The sequence below is a fragment of the Stegodyphus dumicola genome, chromosome 2 (genome assembly GCF_044657685.1).
Source record: "Stegodyphus dumicola isolate Sdum_Otavi_A_Nest chromosome 2, ASM4465768v1".
Taxonomy (NCBI): domain Eukaryota; kingdom Metazoa; phylum Arthropoda; class Arachnida; order Araneae; family Eresidae; genus Stegodyphus; species Stegodyphus dumicola.
Window position 1 is genome coordinate 190,103,040 of NC_140769.1, and position 25,088 is coordinate 190,128,127.

The following is a 25,088-nucleotide window of genomic DNA, read 5'->3' on the forward strand; positions in this document are numbered from 1 at the left end:
ATTACTATGCAATATACAATGTAAATAATTAATAGTATAATAGTTACATATTTGAATAAATACAACACAAAAAATAAGCTTTTTTTCTTTTTCTTCTTACCACTCCGAATGGGGAGTTTTCTAAATGAAATAAGTGAGCATTGATTGGTTCCTTGTGCTGTGAGTAGATGACAAAAAAGTAAAGTTGGATGGAATCACGTTTTTGATTGGCCTACTTTACTTTTTTGACATCCACAATCAATTAATTAATTAACCAATCAATTCTCACTTTTTTTCGAAAACTATTAATTCGTGGTTGGACTCAGCCGCAACGCAAATTTTCATAGTTAGATTTAAGGCTCCATTATATCTTTTAGAGGAGCCTTAGTTAGACCTAATTTTCACATTTTTTGTCGAGTTTTGGAATATGGTAGAAATGTAGCTGCAGGGAGGTCTACTGGAACAAGCTAAATTTTGGAAGTGGTTTATGAGAAAAAAGTCTGGGATTTTCTGATTTAATATCTTTAAATATAATACAGGGCGATAATATTTGGTGACAACACTTTGAAAATTGAACCGACATTTAAAGTTTTCAACGCAAAATGCCAAAACGAAATTAATAGCCCTTTGAGCTAATAATACTAATTCTTCACTGATTAACAAAATATCATTAAACCAAAAAATGCGCTAAAAATTTCATTTACTTTTTTTCCCCCAAAACTGTTATACTCAGAATCATGTAAATCATATATTTGTTTAAAAACGTATTTGTTGAACATGTATTTATTAAAAAAAAATAAATGTTTTATATTTCAAATATCTTCTAGTACACCGTACTGTAATCAAATACATGTTTTAGATTAAAAATAAGTCAAACGAATAAAAGCTTAATATATAAATAAAGGTATTTCAGACCACTTATTTAATATTCACTTATTTATTTGTTGCCCAGGCACCAGAGAGCTATTATTTTCTGCACATAAGCGAGCATATTTTCCTTTTCTCCCTAGCACTTATTCCTCACATGATATTTACTTCCATTGGCATAATGAAATGTCGCCCATATCCTTAGAGGAGCCAAGTTGGCGCAACTAAGGCTGTTCTCCGAACCTTATCCCACACCCTGTTCTAGATTATAATAAAATGTTAAAGGAAAAGAACTGTAACTACCTCTAGAAGCTCCCTGAGAGTTGAATTGTTAGTTTCCTGAAAGTTTGAAACGTCAAAATGTGGAATGCCAGTGGGAAACGTTGATGAAGGTTCTGTTAAGGTTTTTAAAACTTTCACATCTAGTTTATGATGAGTTCAACTACTCCAGAAGCATGTTATTTAGCGTTGTTAGCTTTAGCAGAGGAGTTTCGTACCATGAATCCTCCGAACATTCGCAACTGCATTCAATGCTTAGTTGCAATTTTTAATTTAAAGCAACCTCCTAAGATTGAAGCAAGAACACATTTACAACTTGGAAATATTTTACTACAGCATACTAAAAATACAGATCTTGCACAGTCACATCTTGAAAAAGCGGTATGCAGTATTGTTATCTATACATAACATGATGCCCTGTATTGCATAAAAAGTATTTGAAATGGATTAAAATATTGCACAAAAATTATTAGAATATTGGTTGTTTTTTTTTTAACTGAATTTATTAACGTTTCCTTTTTTTGTATTAAAATTTATTTTAAAAATGCTACAATTGAATATAATGGTTAATGTGATATTTTGTTTTGTACATGTCAATGTTATCCGTTACGACTGTTTTGAAACGAGGAAATATAAAATGAAAGTTTTTCTAGTCGTTTTTTGTTGTTATCATGCGGGAGATTCGCATACTGAGTGCTCTTATAAATAGGTTCAATTTTGAAAGTATAATCTTACATAATATTCTGTTGAAAATCTTATTGTGAAATAATTGTTTAACTTTACAGTTGTAACTAACTATATTATTAAATAATATATGCCCTAAATTATAACTGTTCCATTGTTTAATCACATAGTATGTCATAAATATGTATTTGACTAAAATTTAGTGATATTCATTTGACTAGCAAACTGAAGGTAACTGAAGTTGATAGTTGCTGTAAGTTCTGTTTAATGATCAATGGCATATTTATGCAATATAAATATTTGGGCTGTTATTTCTTTAAGAATCATCCACAAAGGTCTGTGCTTTAGAAGATTATTAGTAAAGTGTGTTGCATTTTTGGTGACTTCTGTCTCAGATTTGAAAATGTACTGATTCACGAGTATACTTTTGAAATGAGTTTTCCTAACTTAAAGATCCTAGGCATACTTATAGTTTATTACACATTCATACTGTTTTGCTTTGAATCTGGGAAGGGATTTAGAGGCTGCTTCAGTTTTCTGATTATTCAATTGATTCTGAATCTGTTGATGATGACAGACTTAATATTAACCATGATCTTTGAATATATTGCTTTTAGATTTTTAAATATAATTCTGGATATTATATTTCCACTTACCTAGTAATACTGAGTCTTTGGATTTACTACTGCAGACACTCTGGAAAACACTATAAAAAGTGGCAATAACAGTTCAAATATGCTAATCCCGTTGATGTGTTGTTCATAATTAGCAACCATTTCTCTCATATTCCTCTCCCTTTTTTCATTGTTTGATGATGTAATATTACAATAATTATTAATTATCATCATTTTTACTGTTGTCATCATCACTGTTTGCACATACAATTTATTTTCTACTTAGTTGTATTTTGTCTGATTTCTATGCTATCTTTTCTAAAAATGAAGTTACCAAAAAGTGATCTTCACAAAAAAAAAAAAAAAAAAAAAAAAAATTAGCAAATTACTTTTGAATTCTTGTTTTGGCATGAAATTAAATTAATGGTCAAGATTCAGTCACGAAAGTTTCAAATGCAATTAAAGACTGCTTCTCTGTGGATAGTATCTCCCTAACTGTTTTTTTTAGGAGGACTTTTAAAATCTGATGAAAAGGAAATGAAATATTTCTATGTATAAGTATACAAATAATTTTAAATTTATTTGTGATAAAATAATTTATTAGAAATTGATTTCAGTAACTAAATTTATTCCTACGATTCTCAGCCTTTCTTGTTCCATAGACCCATTCACCATTGCTAGAAGATCATTCTTCCCTTCATCTTTCCAGACTCAAAAATTATATATACATTCATTCCGATTTAGATTATTTTTATAAATTAAATATTAAAAAATATAGAAACTATCGATAAATGTCGAAACTTAAAAACAAAAGTAGTTTTTGGTATTCATAAACTAAAACTAAATACTTAACACCTAAACAAGAGGCTGATCACATCCTTACCCCCCCCAAAAAAAGTATGACTTTTTTTTTTTTGAGTTGAGAACTCCTGGTGTACTCATTCTATCTTTAACTTACATGTGATTAATGCCATGTTTTTTTCCTGCTAATTTATGTATTCCAAATATCATGTTTAACAAATTTTGGTTAATCTTTGGATTATGGTAACTTGGCGATTTTTGGCGAAAATTTGGCGACCAACTCTGCTACAGCAACCCTCGCCATTTTGCCATTTCGCCGCCATTTTGTCTTCACGAAGTAAAGACATGTTTCTTTTCTTTTTATTTACTCAACACTTTTTCCAACAATCTGCTAGCCAAATTACACTTATGCTAGAAATTTTATGGAACAAAACTGCTTAATCATGACAAATATTAACTGCAAAATTGGGAAAAAGTGCAGAATTGCAAACTCCTTGCCGCGTTTTTCAAAATTGCATATACACAGTAACCATGTACACGTTGACTTATTTTTACTTAAAAAAAATCCCAGAATTGCACAAAAATGGCATTGCGCACACTCTTGACTTTATCCATCTACACTGCTATTTTCTCATAAATTACAAAAATTTGCAGGAAAATGCAGGAAAATTTTGTGAATCTTTAAACTCGGTAAAAAGCACATATATGAAATTACCTGATCGCGAAAAAGTATATACCCTATCCAAGGATGAACATTTCCACGTATAATATAAATAAAACATCCAAAAACTTTTACCTCTAAATTATCTATTATAAACGTCACCAACGAATTCATAACAAAACATTAAAAATGGTTACAAATACTTAGTGTCAAATATTAAAATTCTTTCCACGCACATTTACTTCTACTCAAACGTATTCCAAAATACTACAAACATATAACTCTCAAAATCACGATCATTAAATTAAAATATAATTAAATTAAAAAACACTACTTAAAATATAAATAAGCACATACATTCAATTAATAAAAATTAGGTTACAATCCTAATTACCTTAAACTAAATCATTGCTAATAACAATTTTCCAATAATACCATATTAATTTATTTACTCCTTACATTTAGAAAAATGCATAAAAATAATATCCTCAAATAATTAAAAATACTAACTTACCTAATCTTCTACAGAATTTTGAGTGCATGGCGGATCACAAAATGTCCATTTTCACCAGATTTCTTGCACCGCCATTCAAACTTATCTGTAATATCCTTCCTTTCACACAATCTCATTTCATTCCCACATTTTGGACATTCATACTTATCCGCAATTAAGCAATTCTTTTCAATTACACATAAATGCAATAAAAATTTCGGATTTACTTTATATACGGCCATGGGATCCAAATATTAAACAACACTGTTTCACAGAACATAGAATGAAACTAATGGTATAAAGTACAGCAGATATTTTTACAAATTTACCCCTTTTTCCGATTAAAGAACAGTGATTCGTCCATTAATGTCACATGACATATATCATGATCTCTCATTTCCCTCACACAAAATAATGTGTAATCGGAACTGAGTACTTCTCACGTTATTCCCAAAGTCCTAGGTAGTAACCTTTATTGCCTCCAAAATGTCGCCAAACTACCTGTTACCATATTCCAAAGATTAGCCATTGATTTTTATTTACATATGCTTAACATCATGTGTTTTTATTCTAACCTTAATTCATATATAGTAAATACCATGTTTGAAAAGCTAAATTTGAACTTAGAATGATTTATTTCTTGTTTATCCTACTAATTTTATGCTTAATGTCATTTTTTTTCCCACGACTTAACACCAGCTTTTCTTAACCATGTATAAATTTGTCTTACATATGCTTAATGTCATACTTTTTTGTCTAGTTTTATTTTATATGCACTAAATATCAAGCTACATTTGATTTGTATATGCTCATTATAATGCATTTTCTATTAACTTTATGTTGGATATTATTTTTATATGCCTAACAATAGCCTAATCATTATTGCTGAAGCTATAGCCAATTAGAGGTTGGTGATTAAAAAAATATACTGTTGCCAACGGGTGCCTTTTCTTTTTTATACTCTCGTTGAACTTGTAGTATATCATATCTGCTCTTAGACCTGCTTTTGCTGATGTAACTTTTTTTGTTTTAATTTTATTATTAAACATCCCTTTCTTCACATTTATGTCACATAAAATTCAACAGCAAAATCACAAAATATTTAAAAACAACATGTTTTCAGAATTCCTGATCCAGTGTTAAATGTTGCCATACAATTTTTTTGCCCCCTCAAGGACTATTATTCTCAAACCTCACTTTTATGTTGAATCACTTTTTAGATAACTAACTGCTAGCTCAGCCAGTTGCATAAAATAGTAATGATAAAAAAGAAAAAATATATATAATGCTTTTAATAATCTAGTTGAATTTCACGAGTCCAGCTAATATAATGAAAAAGGTAAAGAATTGTGCTTATTGCCTCTAACTATTTTAGTTTGTTAATCAGTAATGCACAGATTAAATTCAAAAGAAAAAATTAATATCTTTATAATTGATGAATATGGTATCAATCATGTGCCAGTTTGATACCATATTCATCAAACGGCAACAAACTGGCATGTGGATGTTAAAAATATTTTGTATTGGATATCTTTTAATATTCCCAGTAAAGTATTAAATGTTGTGATACATATTTTATATGTCCACTATATTATTTCTTTAAAGTTAATGCACAGAGAGGGAAAAATATATTTCGGGGTCCCCCTTGGCGAAAATTGACAATTGGCTCCATTCGTGTTTACGTGCCCTCTCAAGTAAAATGGCATAATGCAATAAAACATAAAAAAATTTCAATCTCAATAAACTGCATATTAAATCAAAATAAAAGAAGAAAATAACATAAAAATGGAAATTCATGTTATCTAATCTGTGCAGCACAAAAAGGAAATATCAATGTACTTTATTCAGAAATATCTCTGTCTTCAGTTTGTGGCATACAGAATTCCTTAATGGCATCCGAAAACTGTTTAAAATTATCTGAACTAGAATCTGCATTCTGTTGTAGCCATATAAATTCACAAAAGTAAGAATAAAAAATATCCTCTGTAGTACCAGACTGTCGGTGGCATTTCTTTCAAAAATCTTTTTTTATTATACTTCACATACCTTCGATGGTGTAAAGGAATATTCTTTGATATCACCAAGAGATGGCGTTAGGAGTCCATCTATTGGCTTACTTAACCCTTACCCTTCCGAACACGTGACTTGAAAATTTATTCTTGTTGAAGGTAGATTTGATGCACTACGCAGTATAATTTGATTTAGATTCTTAGATGGAACCCTCCAGGCAATGCATCTCATTTTCTATTATGAGTGATTCGAATTTGATCTAGAATCTTTCGTATCAAATGGTGCATCGGCCGGGAATTGAACCAGGGCCGCCTGCGTGGCAGGCGAGCATTCTACTACTGAATCACCGGGCGGCCCGGGTTCGATTACCGGCTGATGCACCATTTGATACGAAAGATTCTAGATCAAATTCGAATCACTCATAATTGAAAATGAGATGCATTGCATGGAGGGTTTTACATAAATTTTAATTATTTAAACACTACAATTCCAAAAAAGGTTATACACATCATGTATCAATTAATAAATGTTATAACTAATAAATAAACTAAATTTTTTAAAACGTACTATTCAACATCTATATCCTCTTGAACTTAAGATATTTTGAACAATTTTGTTGTGCATTTTCTTTTTTTTTTTTCCGTATTAATGATTAAATTGAATATCGTTAGTTACATTATGGGCAGTTCTAAGATCTAATAAATATTGTTGCTTCCATTTGCACCACAACTGATTTAACAGTAATTCTTGATAACGCTTTCTTTTTAACAGCGTGTCTCTTGTCGTTTCGCTACCGATGATTCTAGCAAAAGTCAAAGGATACTTCCAATCAGTTTGTCCAATGTTTAGGAAGTGCATTGGAGTCAGGGGTTGTGGCTCGTCGTTGTAAACATAACTTAGAGGTCGTGAATTAAGAACCAACTCCACTTCAACAAGTAGTGTAGACATTTCTTCAAAGGTCAACAATGCTTTTGCTACGATTTTTCTTAAACATTCTTTAACAGATCTAACAAGTCTCTCATAAAACCCTCCCCACCATGGGGCTCGCTCGATTATAAATTTCCAATGGATTCTTTCTTTGGCAATGAAATTCTTGAATTTGTCATCTTTTAAAACTTTTGAAAAATTCTCAAATTCTTTTTTTGTCCTCTTAAAGGTCTTGGCGTTTTTCAGAGAAGATGATTACGCAGTTTCCTCTTCTGCTCAAAAATCTACGAAATGCAAGTAAAAAGGATTCTGTTGACATATCTGATACAAGTTCTAAGTGTGCAATTCGGGTTACTGCACAAATGAACAAAACAATATAGGATTTTCGAGTGTCTTTAGAATTCTTTACATAAACTGGTCCAGCGAAATCAATTCCACAGACTGCAAATGGAGGTGATTCTTAGATTCTATCCTTTGGTAAGGGTGCTGTCATCTGGTCTGCTGGTTTAGCTAAATATTTTTGGCAAATAATATAACCTTTTAATGCTTTTTTAACTAACTGTCATTCTTTAGGAATCCAGAAACGTGATCTAACTTTAGCTAAAATTGCAGCAATTCCTCCATGCATTATTTTCTCATGTTCTCTGCGTACAATTAGAATCGTTAATCGAGAATTTTTAGGTAAGATTATTGGATGTTTATTATCTAGTGAGAAGTCAGAAAATTCCAATCTTCCTCTCAATTTCATGATTTCCTTTTCATAAATGTAAGGAAGAAAATTGTACAAAGGAGAATTTTTTCAAACTGAATTACCTTCTTTGAGGGATTTATATTCTTCGGCAAAAAACTTCTTTTGCTGTGATCTTATCCAGAAATTTTTTGCTTCTTGTAACTCTTCAGCTGTGAGAGTTCCTTGAATGTCGCTACTTTTTCTTAATTTTCTAATGAAACGTGTTGTTCAAGCAGTGACTCTTAACACCTTCTCTAATTTGCTATATTTTGATATGTCGAAAAGATCATCTGTACTTTTTTCGATTGTATATTCAAGTTAATGTATATCACCGGATCCCTTTCGGTATTCCAGTTTGTTTTCATCTATTGTTTCTTTAATATCTAATCTTGGCCAAAGTTCATGAGGGAGTTGAAGCCACTGAGGACCTTGCGTCCAAATGGTTTCGTTTATTAACTTGGAAATCTTCGTTCCCCGAGATACGAGATCAGCAGGGTTGTCGACACCTGGGCAATAATGCCAATCTTGCGGTGAACTCAATTTTTGTATTTCTTCGACACGATTCTTGACAAAGGGTTTGAAGGCTTCAGGTTGCTTTTGGATCCAAAAATAATTAATTGTTTAAAGTCTGTCCAAAAATAGCATCAGTCTTGCTTTTTGAGCCTTAATATTCGATTCAGGCATTTTAGCCTACATTTTATGTATGTAAATATTAAGTTTAATTAAAATTTATGTAAAACCCTCCAGGCAATGCATCTCATTTTGAATTATGAGTGATTCGAATTTGATATAGAATCTTTCGTATCAATGATGTTAGTATGAGCTCTGGTTTCCAGATCCTTAAATGTCACTACATGATTTACTGAGAGGTGCATGAAGCCATCAATTGTACAATTTCCAACAATCGTATGTGATCGTTGTTTCAGGTAAGATATTCCGTTGAATTACATCCAACAAAGTTTCTTTTCTTCTGTCCTCAACCACCAAACAAACACCTTCTGCTTCCTTGTTCTATACCAAGGAACATCCAGTTTACCACTGGCATAACCACTTCAGAATGTAAATTCATGAAGTTCTTGTATTTCCTTCAATTCTCATCGGCAGATGAGAATTATTCGCTATCTTCTCCAAAACTCATGAGGGCCATTGCTGCTCTGAATCCTGCTGTGAACTTTTCTGCAGTTGTTTTAGCGGCTCGTATCCTCTCTACATGGTTCACTATGAATCTGAGAAAGTTATTAATTTTTGGATCCTGGATCCAATCCATTGTTTCTTTATACTCTGTCGTTGGAGGCTGCAGTTTTTTTCTTCACTTTCTGGCTAAAGAGAGTTTTTGGGTGCGTTCTCTCTTTGACTTCTGAACTTTCTGCTAGTTTAGAGAAGTCAGCTGGGGTAGTCAGCTGGTGCTGCAGGTTTCTGAGGTGGTTTTTTTGCTTCAAACCTTTTCTTATAAACAGGGCAACCTTGGTACGAACGTACGTGCTGTTGAGCGCAGAAAATGCACTTAGGTTTATCTTCTACTTTTAATTCACAGTTCTTGCTTCTATGCTGTTTCCCCACACTTACAGCATCGCTCTGGATGAGAGCACAAATGCTACAAATGTCCATATTCCTGACAGTAATAGCATTGGATTATCCATCTTTTAGGTGCGTACTTTTCGATCCTTATATTAACGCTGAACATATTGTTCAGTCATGAATAGCTTGTCCTTTGGTTTTTTCCAAGCTCTAGCAAAAAGATGGGGAGTTTCTCTAATGTTTTGCCTCTGCGCCTGGTAAATTGCTTGACTTTCTTAATTGGAAACTTTCTTCTTTCCAAGTCGGCAAATATTTTCTCTTCTTGCATGGTTGAGGGCAAAATCTTCAGTACAACTTTCAGGGGTTTCTCACTTAATAACTGAAACATATAGAATGGTATATTTTTCTTCTGTAATATGGTGGTGGTTTTCCTATAATCATCAGCTGTCTTGACATTTGCATACAGTAATTTTTGCTTCATTTCCCCTTCAAATTCCTCACTGCAAGTCTGCAGTAATATCTCATGAATTTGTGACCAATCAACTGCACTCTGCTGAAATACAATAGGTCTCATCTTCTCTGGCTCCTCCTACTTCAGCATTACTGTCCGGGTTCAGAGTTTCAAATTGGTTTTCCCATAAAATTTCTATCTTTTCTTTTGTATTAGCCGGTTTCACTGTTTTCTTAGGTGAAATCCAACTTTCTTCATCAGTTTTCTGCTGCACTGATTCGATTTCCTTCATTAATCGGTCCGAGCCTCCGACTTGTCTCCTGGCATCATCAGCTATCTGTTCTGACGTTGTGGGCTTGTATTTACATCTAAATTCTTCTGCATCAAGATCTGGATTGCTTTGCTTAGCAAGGGTGAGAACTTCTTCATATCCGTACTTCTTCAGTAGTTTTTCTATCAGTATATCATCCAGTGGGTTAGTTGGTCTTCGTTGTTCTTGAGCCAATCCATTTCGTCATTGTTACTAATTTGGCTATCTCCTTTGATCTTGGTGTTTCTGCCATCCTTCTTTTTAGTGGAATGTTCATATTCCACATCCGACATGGTCTTAGCCTTCTTTGCTTTGCTTTTCTTCTCTTTTGTAATCAGGATATTCTTTTCTCAGGAGATGCGTCCTAATAGAGTTGTAAGAGCTCTGTGATTCTCGTTTGCTATATTCCTCTTCTCTTGGAACTGTCTCGTTGGAGTCCTATAGAAGGACATTTTTGTCACCCGAGGATACCAAAACTGCTATCAAAAGTAAAATCACCAACCGCCTACGGTACTGGGTCAGTTCAAAGTTCTGCGTATCTGTTCAAAGTTGAGCGTATCCAATATGCGTGCTATACGCTTGAAATCTCAGTTCTGAATCGTAAGCTCTGAGAAGTGTTCTCCCAATAATAAAAATTAGTGCCATCACAACTTACAACCAATCCCGTCATGATAGGGTTTCCAAAACATGCACCTTAAAATACTCAGGTTACCGTAAATGAGACAACTTGGCACTAATCCAAGGGGTACTCCAAAATATAGATAACTCTGTAACATTTGGTTGCAGCATCCTTTTATTTCTGCTGCCATATATTTTTTATATTTGTATATAGTATTTCTTTAAAAATAATACATGTTGATAACATTTGGTGGCAACATTTGAAAAGTGATACATGCAAAAAAAAAAAAAAAAAAAAAAAAAAAGTTTTGAAGCTCTGGCCATTTCTGTGTATTCCTTAATCATTAGCTATGGTATTTATCTCCACTCTTACTCCACTGTTTTCATTAGTCGATGATTTGTATTTAGAAACTGTTGTTTAAAAAGTTTGAAAAGTATTATCAATTTATGAAGCGTCAGGGACAGCAAATTAATATGAATAAAACATATAGATTTAATATTCATTTTGTTTACAGTTTTCTGAGAATCTTAATTTGAATATATTGCTGATAGTTTTATTATAATAGGATTATACTTTTAATAATCATGATGGAATTATACTTTTAATGGCTTGGTAGTCAAACATTTCAGTGAGTAATTGCTTCTTCATTAAAATTAAGAATTAATTTTTTAGAATATTATTTTGATAATAAAAAAAGGTTCTTTCTAATTATCTGCACTCCCACTGAAAAATTGAAAACTCCGGAGAACATTTTCAAATTCGTTGACGACTTTGGAAGAAAAAGTTTTTTTGGGTACCTTAATATCTCTTTCAACAGTGTGTCTAACACTACCTATATTTTTACGTTCTTTTTCCATGTAAGACATGGTCTTATCTCATTTTTTTGTACTGTTATTCTCTCCATTTACTCAGTGATTTGTTTTCACTTAAAAATCAGAATTGCATAAGCTTGGCATCATGTATAACCTCAGCATCAAAATCCTAAATTAAAAAAAAAAAGTGCGCAATGTCTTTAAATAAGTGGTATTATGCTTCATGCATGTAGAAATTCCGAGATTTCACCAAAGATGACAAAAATTGCAATATGCACTTCACCATTACTCCATGAGGTAATATTCTGAAATAACAAGGGATCATAATTTGCAAATGTCCAGAAAAAAAGTGAGAAGCCATTGGGGGGGGATTTGTCACATGCATACATGGATTGCAGCTGAAATACTTTTTGGAAGCATTGTAAGGATTTGCAAAGTAAGATCCGTGCCTCCCACCAAAGGACGAGTAATGACGTCTGAAGGGAGCGCATGCTAGTCGAGCAGTGCTTCACCACTTGTGCCCACTGCACCTCCTGCATAACTCCGCTGTGCAGCGCTGGGCCAAAGAACGTGTATGTTAAGAATGAAAACTTTGCCAAAGCAGCAATGGCTGCATCAGGCCACAGAGGGAAAAATATATTCCAAGTTTACTTTACAGGAGCTTTACATTGAGCCTTAACCCTTTGACGCGCGGTGGTCGCGCCCTGAAACCACCATTTTCCGAATTTTTTTTCTCCTCTTTTTTCCGAAATTTTTGAGTAAAAATGAATTGATTACTGATCTTTTACATCTAAATAACACAAAATGACTGTAGAATCATATATGTTTTAGGTATTAATACTTCAGATCGGATGCCTTTTAGAATTTGTTTTCGATGAGACAAAATAACTTCCTTTTATTAATATATAAACAACTTTAAATTTCAAAAGTTAGTCATCGCACATCATGATTTCTATCATAAACAATAAAAAATTGCAGTAATTAAACTGCATATATAAAAAAAACCCCTCTATATGTATGGTATTTGCTATGTGGTTTCAGGGCGCGACCACTGCGCAACTAGAGCATTGTGTCACAATGCTTACAATCCTCTAGAGGCTCGGTGGTCGCACCTTGAAACCACTGGCATTTGCTTCTCAATGGCGTTTGCTTGCTTTTCAAATAGGAATGTTTATTTTTTCCCGGATATAGATAAAGGGTTTTGAAACTACAGAGTTATTTTATTATTAAACAATACATGCACCTGCCCAGTAAAAAGGTCTTTCTTTCCAAGTACTTTTCTCTGACATCAACACACTTGCTCCCCAAGCTAGTATGTGATATTATAAATTATTTCCTGTGGTTTAAATTTAATGTAAATATACTTTGCTATAATTAAAAATAGAAATTGCGTAAAAGTTGTATTTAAATTAAAAATATTTTCTGAATATTTTGGGACGAAATACGAATAAAATAATTATGAATATGAAAGGAACGATCCATACGAAGCCAAAAAGACCAAGCCCCCCTCCCCAATTAATATAAACCACAAATTTTATGTGCCAGATGAAAAGAAACTAAATAACGCTGGACATATACTAGTGAAATTTAAATCCGGGCAGTGTACATTTTGTAGCACAAGGAAGAAACCTCATAGAACAAGATGTATATGCGAAATGTGCAGTGTAGGTCTATGCTTGTACCAAAGAGACAAAATATGCTTTGAACAGTGTCACAAAAAAATTTTTTTCTTTAAAATTAAAAAAAAAAAAAAAAACACTGAGTTCTTTTTTATCCTTATTTTATTGAGTTTTTTAATCCATTTATCCAAATGTCCTTATTATGTAGGTACTAATATTTTCACTGCTATAGAAAAATTACATAAATGTTTATTTTTTAATTTTTTCTGACGATTTACTTTGTAAAATAATGTAAAAAAATTATATATAATGCAATTCTTACGTACATTTATTTAAAATCCGTAAATTTCGTCATCTATTGGAAACACGCGTGGAAAATGGAAAGTTTTCCCCCTACTACATCAGTAAGTTTCAAAGTCCTAGACGTGTAGTGGTTTCACAGTGCGACCACCATCCACAGAACAATGGGCAAGAGTAGATTTTTTAAATTCATGTATTATTTGTCTCTAGGATCATAATATTCAATTTCTAGAGTTTTTAGTTAAAAAAAATTATAAAAATAATATCGCGTGCGTCAAAGGGTTAATACATTTTTGCTCAAGTGAACTGATGAATAGCTATTGAAGCAGATCCACCGTTAATACTTTTTTGCACATGTGAGAAATAATACTAAAACCGGTGTTGAAGGTTGAAGATCACGTTTGTCAAGAGTTCAGAGTTCTCTGATACTGCCTGTATGAATTCTGGATACACAAGTTGCGTGTGCTTTTATTCCAAAAATAAACTAAATAAGGTTTTGTTGCTATACAAAAAAATAGTGTTGACCAGCCGCAGTGTGTTATTTGTTACTAAGTATTGAGTAATGATGCTATATGACCTAGTCTGGAGCAACATTTGTCGGTAAAATGTAGTGCAGTAAAAGATGAGCCAAAGGAGCTTTTTGCTGCAAAATGTGCAAATCTGAAACGTCTGAAATTGGATACTACTAGATCCTTTAATCAGTCATCTGAAAAAAGGTTCAAAGCATCATATGAGTTATCCTTGCTCATTGTGAAAGCCAAGAAAAGTCATATTGGAGAAACATTTGTCAAACCTTGCTTGTTAAAAGTAGATGATATTGTTCTTGGACTAGAAAGTGAACAAAAGCTTTCACAAATACCGCTTTCTGACAACAGTCTGAAATGTGCATTAATGATATGGCCAAAGAGTCAGTCAGTGCAGGCTGTGAAAAAATAAAAATTTTTTTGTGACACAGATGAAAGTACAGATGTTGTACATATTGCCAAATGTTGTCACCTGTTACTTTTCATTTGGTTCAAACAAAATGAAACAAAGATGAAATGCTGTTTTCTGTAGAGTTAACAACTACTTCAAAAGTAATTCATTTAATGACAGCAGTCTCTGAATTCTTTCGCAAATATGATATGTCATGGCAAAAGCTGATAGACACATGCACATATAGTGCTCTGTCAGTGCTTGAATCTTGTTCAGGATTCATACACATGGTCAGAGAAAAAAATCCCAATGTTACAACTATTCTCTGTGTTGGTGCACCATAAAGCTTTGGTAGCTAAGACACTTCCAGATGAACTCACTGATGTTTTAAAATTTTGTATCATGTCAATCGTATTAAAATGGGTGCTTTAAATACTCAACTTTTTAAGGCCCTTTGTGAAGATTTGGGAACAGAATATAAAAGACTGTTATTTCATACGGAAGTATGCTGGCTGTCAAAAGGAGGTATGGGTATTGTTGTAACTGACAATCTACCAAATTTTGTTACTTAGTTTTATAACAGAAAATTCAAAACTGTCTTTCAAATCTGCATGATCAGAAATCATGTTCAAATTTAATTCAAGTTATTATTTAATAATTTTTTACATTTTGCAAAAATTATTTCTTTCGCTGTGTTCTATGGTGTGTATAGGAAAACTTTCAGTGTACAAATAAAGGGATGAAATTTTTTATTTTTTTAAAATAAGATAAGCTGCTTTTTAAGTAATTCACTAGATTACTTTATATTAATATAACTGAAAGTGAGCCTCTAGATTTTATGGATATAGATTATATAAGGAGTTTTGTGCATATAGTGAATAGAAAAAGTTAAGAGGTAAGATCAAATACACCCGATTTTGTATGTATATATTTAGTTGTTTCAAAACCTGTTTTCAAACAATTTATTGTAAGCTGAGTATTAAAAAAAGAGAGAAAATTAATTTAAGTGAGAGAAACATGTTTGTAGCATAAGCTAGCAGTAATTTCATTTGCTTCTTATTTCAAATTTTTGTAATGTAAAAGTGAAATTCATTTGAAAGTAAATTGACAACAGAGATTCGAAGACAGCATTTTAAAAGCTGTTTGTATGTTCAAATGATGAAAATACAGTTTTGCTTTCCAAATGACACTTTGAAAATACCCTACAAAAGCATTCATTTCCATAAGCAAGTAGTCCTGGTGTGTTTTGCTGTAATTAAATAATGTAGGCTAAATTTACTACTTAAAACAAAATTTGTTAATTGCACTAAAAATGCTTAGCTGCTGAACTTGATCACTGCTTTTAAATGAACGATTCTTGCATATTGATTGATTTACTGTTGTCCATATTGCATAGAACAATGGTTGTCAGAGCCTACTCCGAAGAGAGGTTGATCTTCTATTTTCCAACCCCAATTTTGAGGGAGAGCACCCGGGGGGCTTCCAAGTGTCTCCCACAAATCCACGTGAGAGGACTTTTCAGCTTGCCGCATATTTAGAGCGCCACCATGCCACACCGACACTATACATTTACAAACATCCAAGTCTAACCCAAGATTCGAAGCCAGGTCCTTCGGTACGGTAGTAGGCTTCCCTAACCACTGTACCATCTGGGTCACGATTGATTTGTTGAATGCGCTAATTAACAAATTTGTTCATGCCCTAGTATAACTTTAAAATTTTTTACTAAAAATGTACACCAACCTGTGCTGTACGTTTTTGCAAACTTGTCAAACTTTTTCTTCAAATAAACCAAATCTTTATGCTCATTTGCATATAAAAATATTCAAAATTTAATTATCTTTAATAAATGAATGATTCTTCATCCTTTTTCTCAGAAAAGGTAATAAGCATTGAAGATTTAGTGGATTTGGTGAATTCTAAAAGGCACATCATATAATGAATACTTTTTAGTACATGGTGCTCCTTTTAGATGCCATAATTTAACCATAATTTTTTAAAAATTTCATTATCATTTATAATATCTCGATTTCATACCAAGAACAATTAACCCTAGTTTCTGCTCTTTGTGGATAGCTTATCATATTGGAGCCACCATGTCATAAACCACGAATTTGCAGTATGCTTGTTTTTAGGAAACAAGATTTGATGATTTTTAAAGATCTTGATACGTATGTTATTTTGAAAAAAGAATATAATTTCTGCATAACCTAATTTACATATTAATTCTGTGAGAAAATTTTAAATCTATGCAGAAAATACATGTAACCAGGGCCAGATTAAGACTTTTAAAGGCTTTAACCCTTTGTGGTGCACTATACTTTAAAGTCGGTATTTCAACGAGAAAATTTGTATGCAGTCTATCTAGGCCTAAAAGAGTATACGGGTAAAATTTTGTAAAAATTGCACTTACCGTTTCAATTCTGTGGGTGTTCCATGATGTGGAACACTGTGCCGCCAGAGCTTTTAAAAGTGCGACTAAGCGAGCATTGCAGTGAAGCACGGAAATGAGCAGAAGCTTATGTATAGTAATGAAGAAGCACTTTATTATAGCTTTATATATGGTTTTCTGCATATACACAACTTTCTTGAATATATATGGATAAATGAGATAAATAAATATATGTATGCACACAAGTCCTATATACAAAAATATTTACAAATTTTTTGATTTCATAACTTCGTGAAATTTTCAAATCATGTCATATCTTTTTGATAGAAGCGCAAACCAACTGTGTAGATTTTGAACACAAAACTTGTTATGTGCGACTTTTGTTCCGTGCAACAATATGTTTAGAATTCCAGGTAAAAACTTTAGGCTGTGTAGAGGGGCTTGGGTGAGATGGATTGTCAATCTTCTCATCAAATAAATGAGTTTCATCCGACATATCATCATCGAATTACACAAGTGTTTGAGGAACGTATATCTCAGTATCGCACTATCTTCATGTTCTGTTTCAGAATCAGAGGGTAATTCATGAAGTATTTTTAGCGCTTAGAAAAGAGTTAGACCTCTCTGTGCCATTTATGGAAAATTAATAATAAAAAATTAACTGCAATTAATATTAACAATAAAGAAAAATAAGCTATAAGATATACATACACAAAAAATATCTACACATTTATTTTAAATAAACGGCAATGAGACTGAAAAGCGACAGCAAAAAAATTTGCGCACCTTCCCTAAATAAAGATGATTCAAAGTACTGATAAAATTCCCGCCTGAAAACTACTCACAAAAATTTCAACATACCCATATCAGGGCTTTCATAGCACAAATCACACCTCACCCCTCAAACTGCTTTGTTTGAATTCATTCCCCTCCAAAACAACAGAAATAGAAAACATATACAACAGATGTTTTCTCCTAAGACAGATGTTCTCATGCGTAACAGCATGAGATTGCTAACGGTGCAGTGTTCCTGCTAATGGAGGTGCAGTGTTCCTGCTAATGGAACACCCCGTTTTATTCAATGATTCTGCGCATGCTTTTTGTATGAAAAATGTAAAAAAAATATGTAACAAATAATATAGAGTACAACCATCAAAATTATACGGAAATTTTTTTCAAACAAATTTTTTGTAGCTCAAAAAAAAAAAAAAAAAAAAAAAAAAAAAAAAAAAAAAAAAGAAATTTACTAGAAAAAAAGTGGGTTTTAATAACACATCATAAATGAAAATTCTGGGTCTCCTTGTGATATGCTGTCATCCAATATTTAAAAAGAGAAGTTCGAAGTATATTACAAGGCATATTCGGAAACTAAATACCGTTTTGAAAAAAAAAAAAAGTAAAACAATTTTTTCGAATCCAATTTTATTTTTACATGAAAATACATGTCTTAAACTATTTTTCAACATAGTTTCCGCCAATGATCAAACATTTGTCATAGCAAGTGACCAGTTTATGTATACCATCGTCAAAGAAACTTCCCGCCAGTTTCGATAACCACGACTCCACAGCATTTTTCGTGTCATCGTCAGATCCAAAGCGCTTGCCACCAAGCTCGCGCTTCATGTGCAGGAACAAGTGATAGTCGGACGGCGCCAAGTCCGGGCTGTACGGCGGGTGATCAAACTGCTCCCAATGAAACTGTGGAATTAACAATTGAGTGACACCAGCAGTATGGGGCCGAGCATTGTCATGGAGCAACACAATTCCTTTACTGAGCATTCCTCTTTGTTTTAAATGGCACGCCTTAGTTTTGTTAAAGTCTTACAATATTGTGCCACATTAATGGTTTCACCTCTGGGAAGAAATTCAGTAAGCAAAATGCCTTTCCTATCCCAGAAGACAGTGCACATGATTTTTTGTGATGACATTGTCACTTTGAACTTTTGTTTTTTCGGAGAATGAGTGTGTCTCCACTCCATCGATTGTTGTTTCGATTCTGGTGTGAAATGACACACCCAAGTTTCATCACCTGTCACAATTTGGTTTAAAAAGTTTTCTCCCTCATCACTGTACCGCGTGAGAAATGTCAGGGCACTACCAAGTCGCTTTGTTTTGTGAACATCAGTGAGCATTTTTGGAACCCATTGGGAACACAGTTTGCGATAATTCAAGCGGTCAGACACAATTTTGAACAAAACAGTACGTGAAATTTGTGGAAATGCCTCTGAAAGAGTTGTCATTGTGAAGTGTCTGTTCTCATGAATTGCTTCATCAACTTTCCTTACCAAATCATCGGTGACAACAAAAGGCCGACCACTCCGAGCCTCGGCGTGGACATTTGTTCGACCTGCATTAAACATTCTTACCCACTTTCTCACCATTCCATCACTTATCACGTATTCACCGTAAACTTCTGTCACTTGACGATAAATTTCGGCCGGTTTAACATTCCTCGTGTTCAAAAATTTAATCACGGCACGAATCTCACAGTCAGCGGGAAAACTAATTGTCTTAAACATTTTGAATGTGCACAGCAAACTGAAAACATAACATAGAGCAACCAAAATGGCGACAATTGAAAGTCAGTGAACAAGAAAGACTAGTGCACATGCGCGGGACGCCTACCACAGCGCTGCGACTGCGCTAGAATGAAACGGTACTTAGTTTCCGAATACGCTACGTATAAAAGCATTTTTATCCATTTATGGTTGAATTTAACGGTTTCAGAAGCGATTCAAGTTGGTGTTCCATGATGTTGTGCATGGAACAGAAAACAGCAAAAGTTGCTGATTTTTGATTTGGCATGGCGACAGTATTGTAATATTCCAGTATTGTAATTGAAGTAGATTTTCATGATCCTGTTTCACTTTCTTTTATATGTATGTCTTGTTTGATACTCATCTGATTTTTTAAAATTTTTTGTGTAAAAATTGTATTTTTTCTTTTTTCTTTACAGTGGTACTTATCCCAAAATGTATCCTTTTGTATGTGTTTTTCAAGCTACTAGAAGTAATAGTTAGCAGTTTCTTAATAATGTATGAAATATTAGTGTTTTATTTCAAGCGAACAAATAGTTAAATTTTGATGATTTATTCTTTTTCTTTGATTTTGCAGAATTAAATCTGTTTTATCATTTAATTAATTAATTTTATTTTTCTAATTGTTATGATTTTTTTTCTCAAGTGGTATTAAAGAAACACAAACATTTATTTTGCCTTTTTTGTGGTATGGAGTTTATTGGTATTTTGTATATCTACATAATATGCATATATTTATATTTGTACTTAAAATTTTTTTAGAATTTTTATTTAAAGGAAAATTAAAATAGTGCTGTGTATAATATAAAATTATATGATATAGTTTGATACTGTTTGTTTACCACAAGAAAACCTCTGGGTATAATGTCCTCAGCTGGTTCTTGCTCATAGAAATGAGTGCTAACCCATTCCGTGTGGGAGTGTCATGAAAAAATGTGTTTAATTTTGCCATCTTACTGTTTTTAATAATGAATTTAGAATAAAACTTACTGAATTGGGAAGTTGGTAAAATACTCATTATAATATTATTTTGTTTTTTCTGTGGCCAGTATTCAACTAAAAAAAATAACAGTAGAAAATGTTACCTGACTCGCCCCTACTTGAAATGTACAAGGCCGTTTATTATAGTTATTCCTGCAATTAGTAGTTCTTGTGATAGACAAACAGCAGTTGTAAGTTTTATTTGCATTTTACAGCCATATATAATTAGTTTACTAGTATATTTTAAATTCTTTTATCTAGGAATTCGAGAGGACTTTAATATTTCTTATACTGGCAAAATAAATGTCTTGATGATTGGTGGAAATATCTTAAAAATGAAATAAAAGAAAAATATTAGGGACTTCCCCCCAAAATGCTGTGATTCTGATCTGCAAGGTGCTACTGATCTCATAATGAGGTTTTGCCCTGTTGAACCCATTACGAATTGAAAATATTATGAATAAAAGTTTATCTTATATACCTAACCTACAGAAATTTGTAATCTTACCTATACCACCTTAATTATGCTTAGAAAGCTTATATTATTTTACAACTGAGCAAAAATAATGTAACATATAGCTAGAACCATAATAAAGCTATTTTAATGTCATTTATTAAATATTATTTCAATATGAATACTGTATTGTAAGAACTGTATTTAACTGCATATTGTATGGAAATAGAAGAGATGAATGTAGGTGTCATGTATCAGAATTACAAAGAAAAGAAAAAAAAACATGCAAGAAATGCTTTTTCCTGGTTAATTGGATCTTGTGTAAAGAACAGCCAATCTCTAGTTTTTGACAAACTGATTTGCAAGTACAGAAACTCTATATATTGTTAAAAATAGGCAAAAGAGCAACTTCATATTGGCATAAATTTTGTTTAAAATTCAAGGCATAATTTACAAAAATGACTGTTTTCTGATGGTATGTTAAGTAAAACGAATTGGGGGGGGGGGAGAAAAACTACCCAAAGCTAGCAAATACCAAAAAGCAAAAAGCATGAAATAATAGAGAAAAGAGAAGAAGGATTAAAATACCAAAATGTTGAAAAAAACGGGGGGAAAAAAACATTCAAAATAAGAGAAATTAATAAATAAAATTCCAGCGAAGCAATACTCGTAATGCAGCTAAACTATGGTGCATTAACTGGGAAATAAAAATATCAAATAGAGAGTATATCACAAAATTCTTAAAAAAATAAATAAATAAATAAATAAAATGCAAAACTCACCTGTTTACTGAAAAATAAAATCGTCCTCAATGATACTGAAAAATAAAATCGTCCTCAATGAATGAGAAATCCAAATAACAAAACTGGTGCAAAGAGACAAACTCTGAAACAGAAAAAAGGTTCTTGAAAATGCTGGTTAGTGTATAAAAAATATAATTGAAAGACAAGCTTGTGCACGTGAAATTTAAAATTAGGCAAGAGGCACCTCAGCTTGGCATAGATTTTTATTAGAACTCAAAAGATTTTTAATCCAAAATCTATGCCAATATAAATTTGCTTTTTTTCCTAATTTTAAATTTTAATTAAGGTATTTTTCTTTTAATTGGAATATCTTAATTTTTTACTCTGAAAATAACTATTGGAAAGAGGATCAGTTTGAACACCTAGCAAGCACCAGACCACATGCAAGCTATACATGTAAAGTACTGAAATATTTGCATACTGTACATGCAAAACACTGAAAAAGGCCTGTTTGATCATTTGTATAGGAAAACTGCTTTCCCTTTTGTGGAGCAGGCTTTTGAAGACTTGCCAATATGTGATGTCTTATCTGTTCTTAAAAATTTTGTCCTCCACTGTTAAAGTATGACTTCCAAATTTATTGGTATTCATTCTTTTATTTACTTATTTTATTTTTTTAACTTTTCAGATGTTGCTTTTAATTCTTTTTTTTATGTGGACTCATGCTTATATATAATCTAATATGTTTTGAGAGATAAGAATTCAAAGTTTGTACCTGTAAAAAAAGCAGTTAAGAGTGCATGTATTTTAATTGCTTATTATGTACAAAGATGTAAATAGACTCAATTGTTCGTATAAGAAAACAGAAAAAGTTAATATGTACAATAGCAGTTTTGTTGCTTTAGCAAATATAAGAAATATACTGAAAGCAAAACAAAGCATATTGTGAGTACTTTCCATTAAAGCACATAGCAAAAAGTGCATTAGACCTAAAAAATGTCTGAAGTGCTGAATACTTTTTCTGTGACAAAATTTGAGAGAATAGTAAACTGATCAGTTTCTCTTGCCAATCAACACAGTATTGAGGAATAATATTCCTTAACAACAGTTTTGAGGAATAGCTGCTAGAAAGCAGTTGGCCAGACTTATTGAGGATTTTATGTTCTTCATGAAGATCTGAAGGTGCTTGTATCTTATCAGTTCTAAGAAATTTGGCTGGCATCAAGTAAAATTTTAATTGAGCTCTATTTCTTAAAGTTTCTAAATTGGATATCTTCGATGCCATTTCTCCTGTTTTGGTAATATAAATTTCTCAAAGTTTTATAATTTTATTACATAACAATTTTATCCCCTATATATAGTTAGTCTTTGCAAACTTGACTGTTGTTAATATCCTGCTATAATAGTAATAATTCATATGGTTATTAGAAATGTAATTTGATTTCCATCCAACAAATTTGTATTACTATCTGTCTATGCTTTTCAGAAAGTTTTTATTATTTCTTAAACCTCATACATCTAATGAAGAAACAATTGAAAAACATATCAATGCCAGTACAACTGGAGACAGCATATTTAAGAATATGATTGTAGTAAGATAGCAGATATATATTGACATACATTGCCACGGGATTTTATGCCCTTATAATTTGTATCATCTCTTCATTATGTGTTTTTTGTGCAGCTAGCAAGCAATCTGTCACATACTTGATTATATGTTTGCATATCATATCATATGCATGGTATTCCTAACCTAGAAAAAAAGACTAAAATTCAGAATTTTGTGTTTTGTTTATACAGAATACATATTGCTTTTACATCTCTGTAAACTTAAAGCCTAATATTTTGAGAATTGTCTATATGACCTCTATAAATTAAATAATGCGGGTATACAGGGCATGTTATATTAACATGCATATTTTTAAGTAGTGTATTCTGGAATCAGGTTGCTGTACTTTTCATTTTAGATGCTAAATTTATTTTTTGTTGTGCTGCATATGGGTCATTGGATAACCTTTGTTAGTTCATTTCATCTTTGAATAGTTTAATATCAGATGGAACTGCATGCATTCTAACTTGATCATGAAGTACAGAAATGTAGTTTGATAGCAGTTTCTTTGACGGTGATTTCTGAAAGTGTCTTCAAATTTAAAGGGGAGGGGGAAAGATCTGCAAAAATCATAGACAGAATGTTGGATCAACAAAGTGTTCAAGCTATAAATACTGAGGTCAAATTTTTAAGTTATAAATATATTCCTTAAATGCAGTACTTTTATTATCTAATTCATTAATTATCCTCAACTAACTCAGATAAGCAGCTTTGATGATGTCAAATTTGAAGCAGCCAGTGTTTTGGCAGACTTGTATGAAAAAAAGGTTAGTTCTTTTGATATTTAATTATGGTAATTGTTAGCAAACTATAAAAATGTGGTATGTGGCAAAATATATAGTAGCTGTATATCACATTTCTCAATTTCAAGTTAAAATATTAATTACAGTCAAATTTTGTCAATTATTAAAAAAATGGTGTATGTAGAGTATGAACTCACATGATTGTGATAGAGAATTGGGAAACTTATTGCTGTGTAAAAATAAAAAATAAAAGTTGATGTTTCTTCTACATTTGATATTTTTTCCCCTTTAAACAGCAGGAACATTAATTAAATATTAATTTAAATAATGCAACAAAAGCAATTAAAACTATATTTTAATTTCTTTAATATTATGTAATTATTAAATGTTCTAGAATGCAGGATATAATTGTAAAGAGTTAATTTTTGCTTTATTCCAAATTAGTTTGCATGTTTAATGTGCCTTAAAACTGATAGTGCATTTTTAAGTGCTTTAAGAGCAAGTTATGTGTACGGTTAATTAAATGATCCATAAAATCTCAGGAATATAATTTACTTTAGATTTAAAAACTCTTTGGAGAAGGTTTGGCTTGTTAGATATTTGCAGATATCTTATTTTGGATTGTCAGGAAAACAAAAATATAAAGAATATAATTTCAGTGATATTTGAAAAATGTTTGACTTATAGAATATCTCAGATTAAAGAAATTTGACAGAATTACATAGAAAAGTTTGACTTATAGAATATCTCAGATTAAATAAATTTGACAGAATTACATAGAAAAGTTTACTTAATTTCATGAATCAAAGGTATTGCATTTTTCTAGTTTAGTAATCTTGGTTTGTTGTATTAAGTCACTGAGCTAGTTATTTTCATGCCTACATATATAGTAAAATACTGAAATCCTTGCATCCCCCCTTTATTGAAGACAGTATAACTTTTTAAAAATTACTGTATGGATTTGTTGCTTTGCGTATTTTGAGCACCTTTTGCTAGTCTGAATAAGGTTAAAAAACAGGTATTTTTTCATTATATTATAG

At 31.9% G+C, this 25,088-nt stretch overlaps 1 protein-coding gene across 1 annotated transcript in view; it reads left to right on the forward strand.

The window, feature by feature from the left end:
* The first annotated feature begins 1,111 nt into the window (after positions 1-1,111).
* Positions 1,112-25,088, forward strand: part of Mau2 (Mau2 sister chromatid cohesion factor) — a 142,105-nt gene continuing 118,128 nt past the window's right edge. Inside the window, exons 1-3 of the mRNA XM_035361589.2 lie at positions 1,112-1,506; positions 19,938-19,955; positions 24,007-24,072. Of these exons, the coding sequence (XP_035217480.1) occupies positions 1,276-1,506; positions 19,938-19,955; positions 24,007-24,072 (315 nt within the window). The 5' untranslated portion in view covers positions 1,112-1,275. The remainder of the gene's footprint in view (positions 1,507-19,937; positions 19,956-24,006; positions 24,073-25,088) is intronic.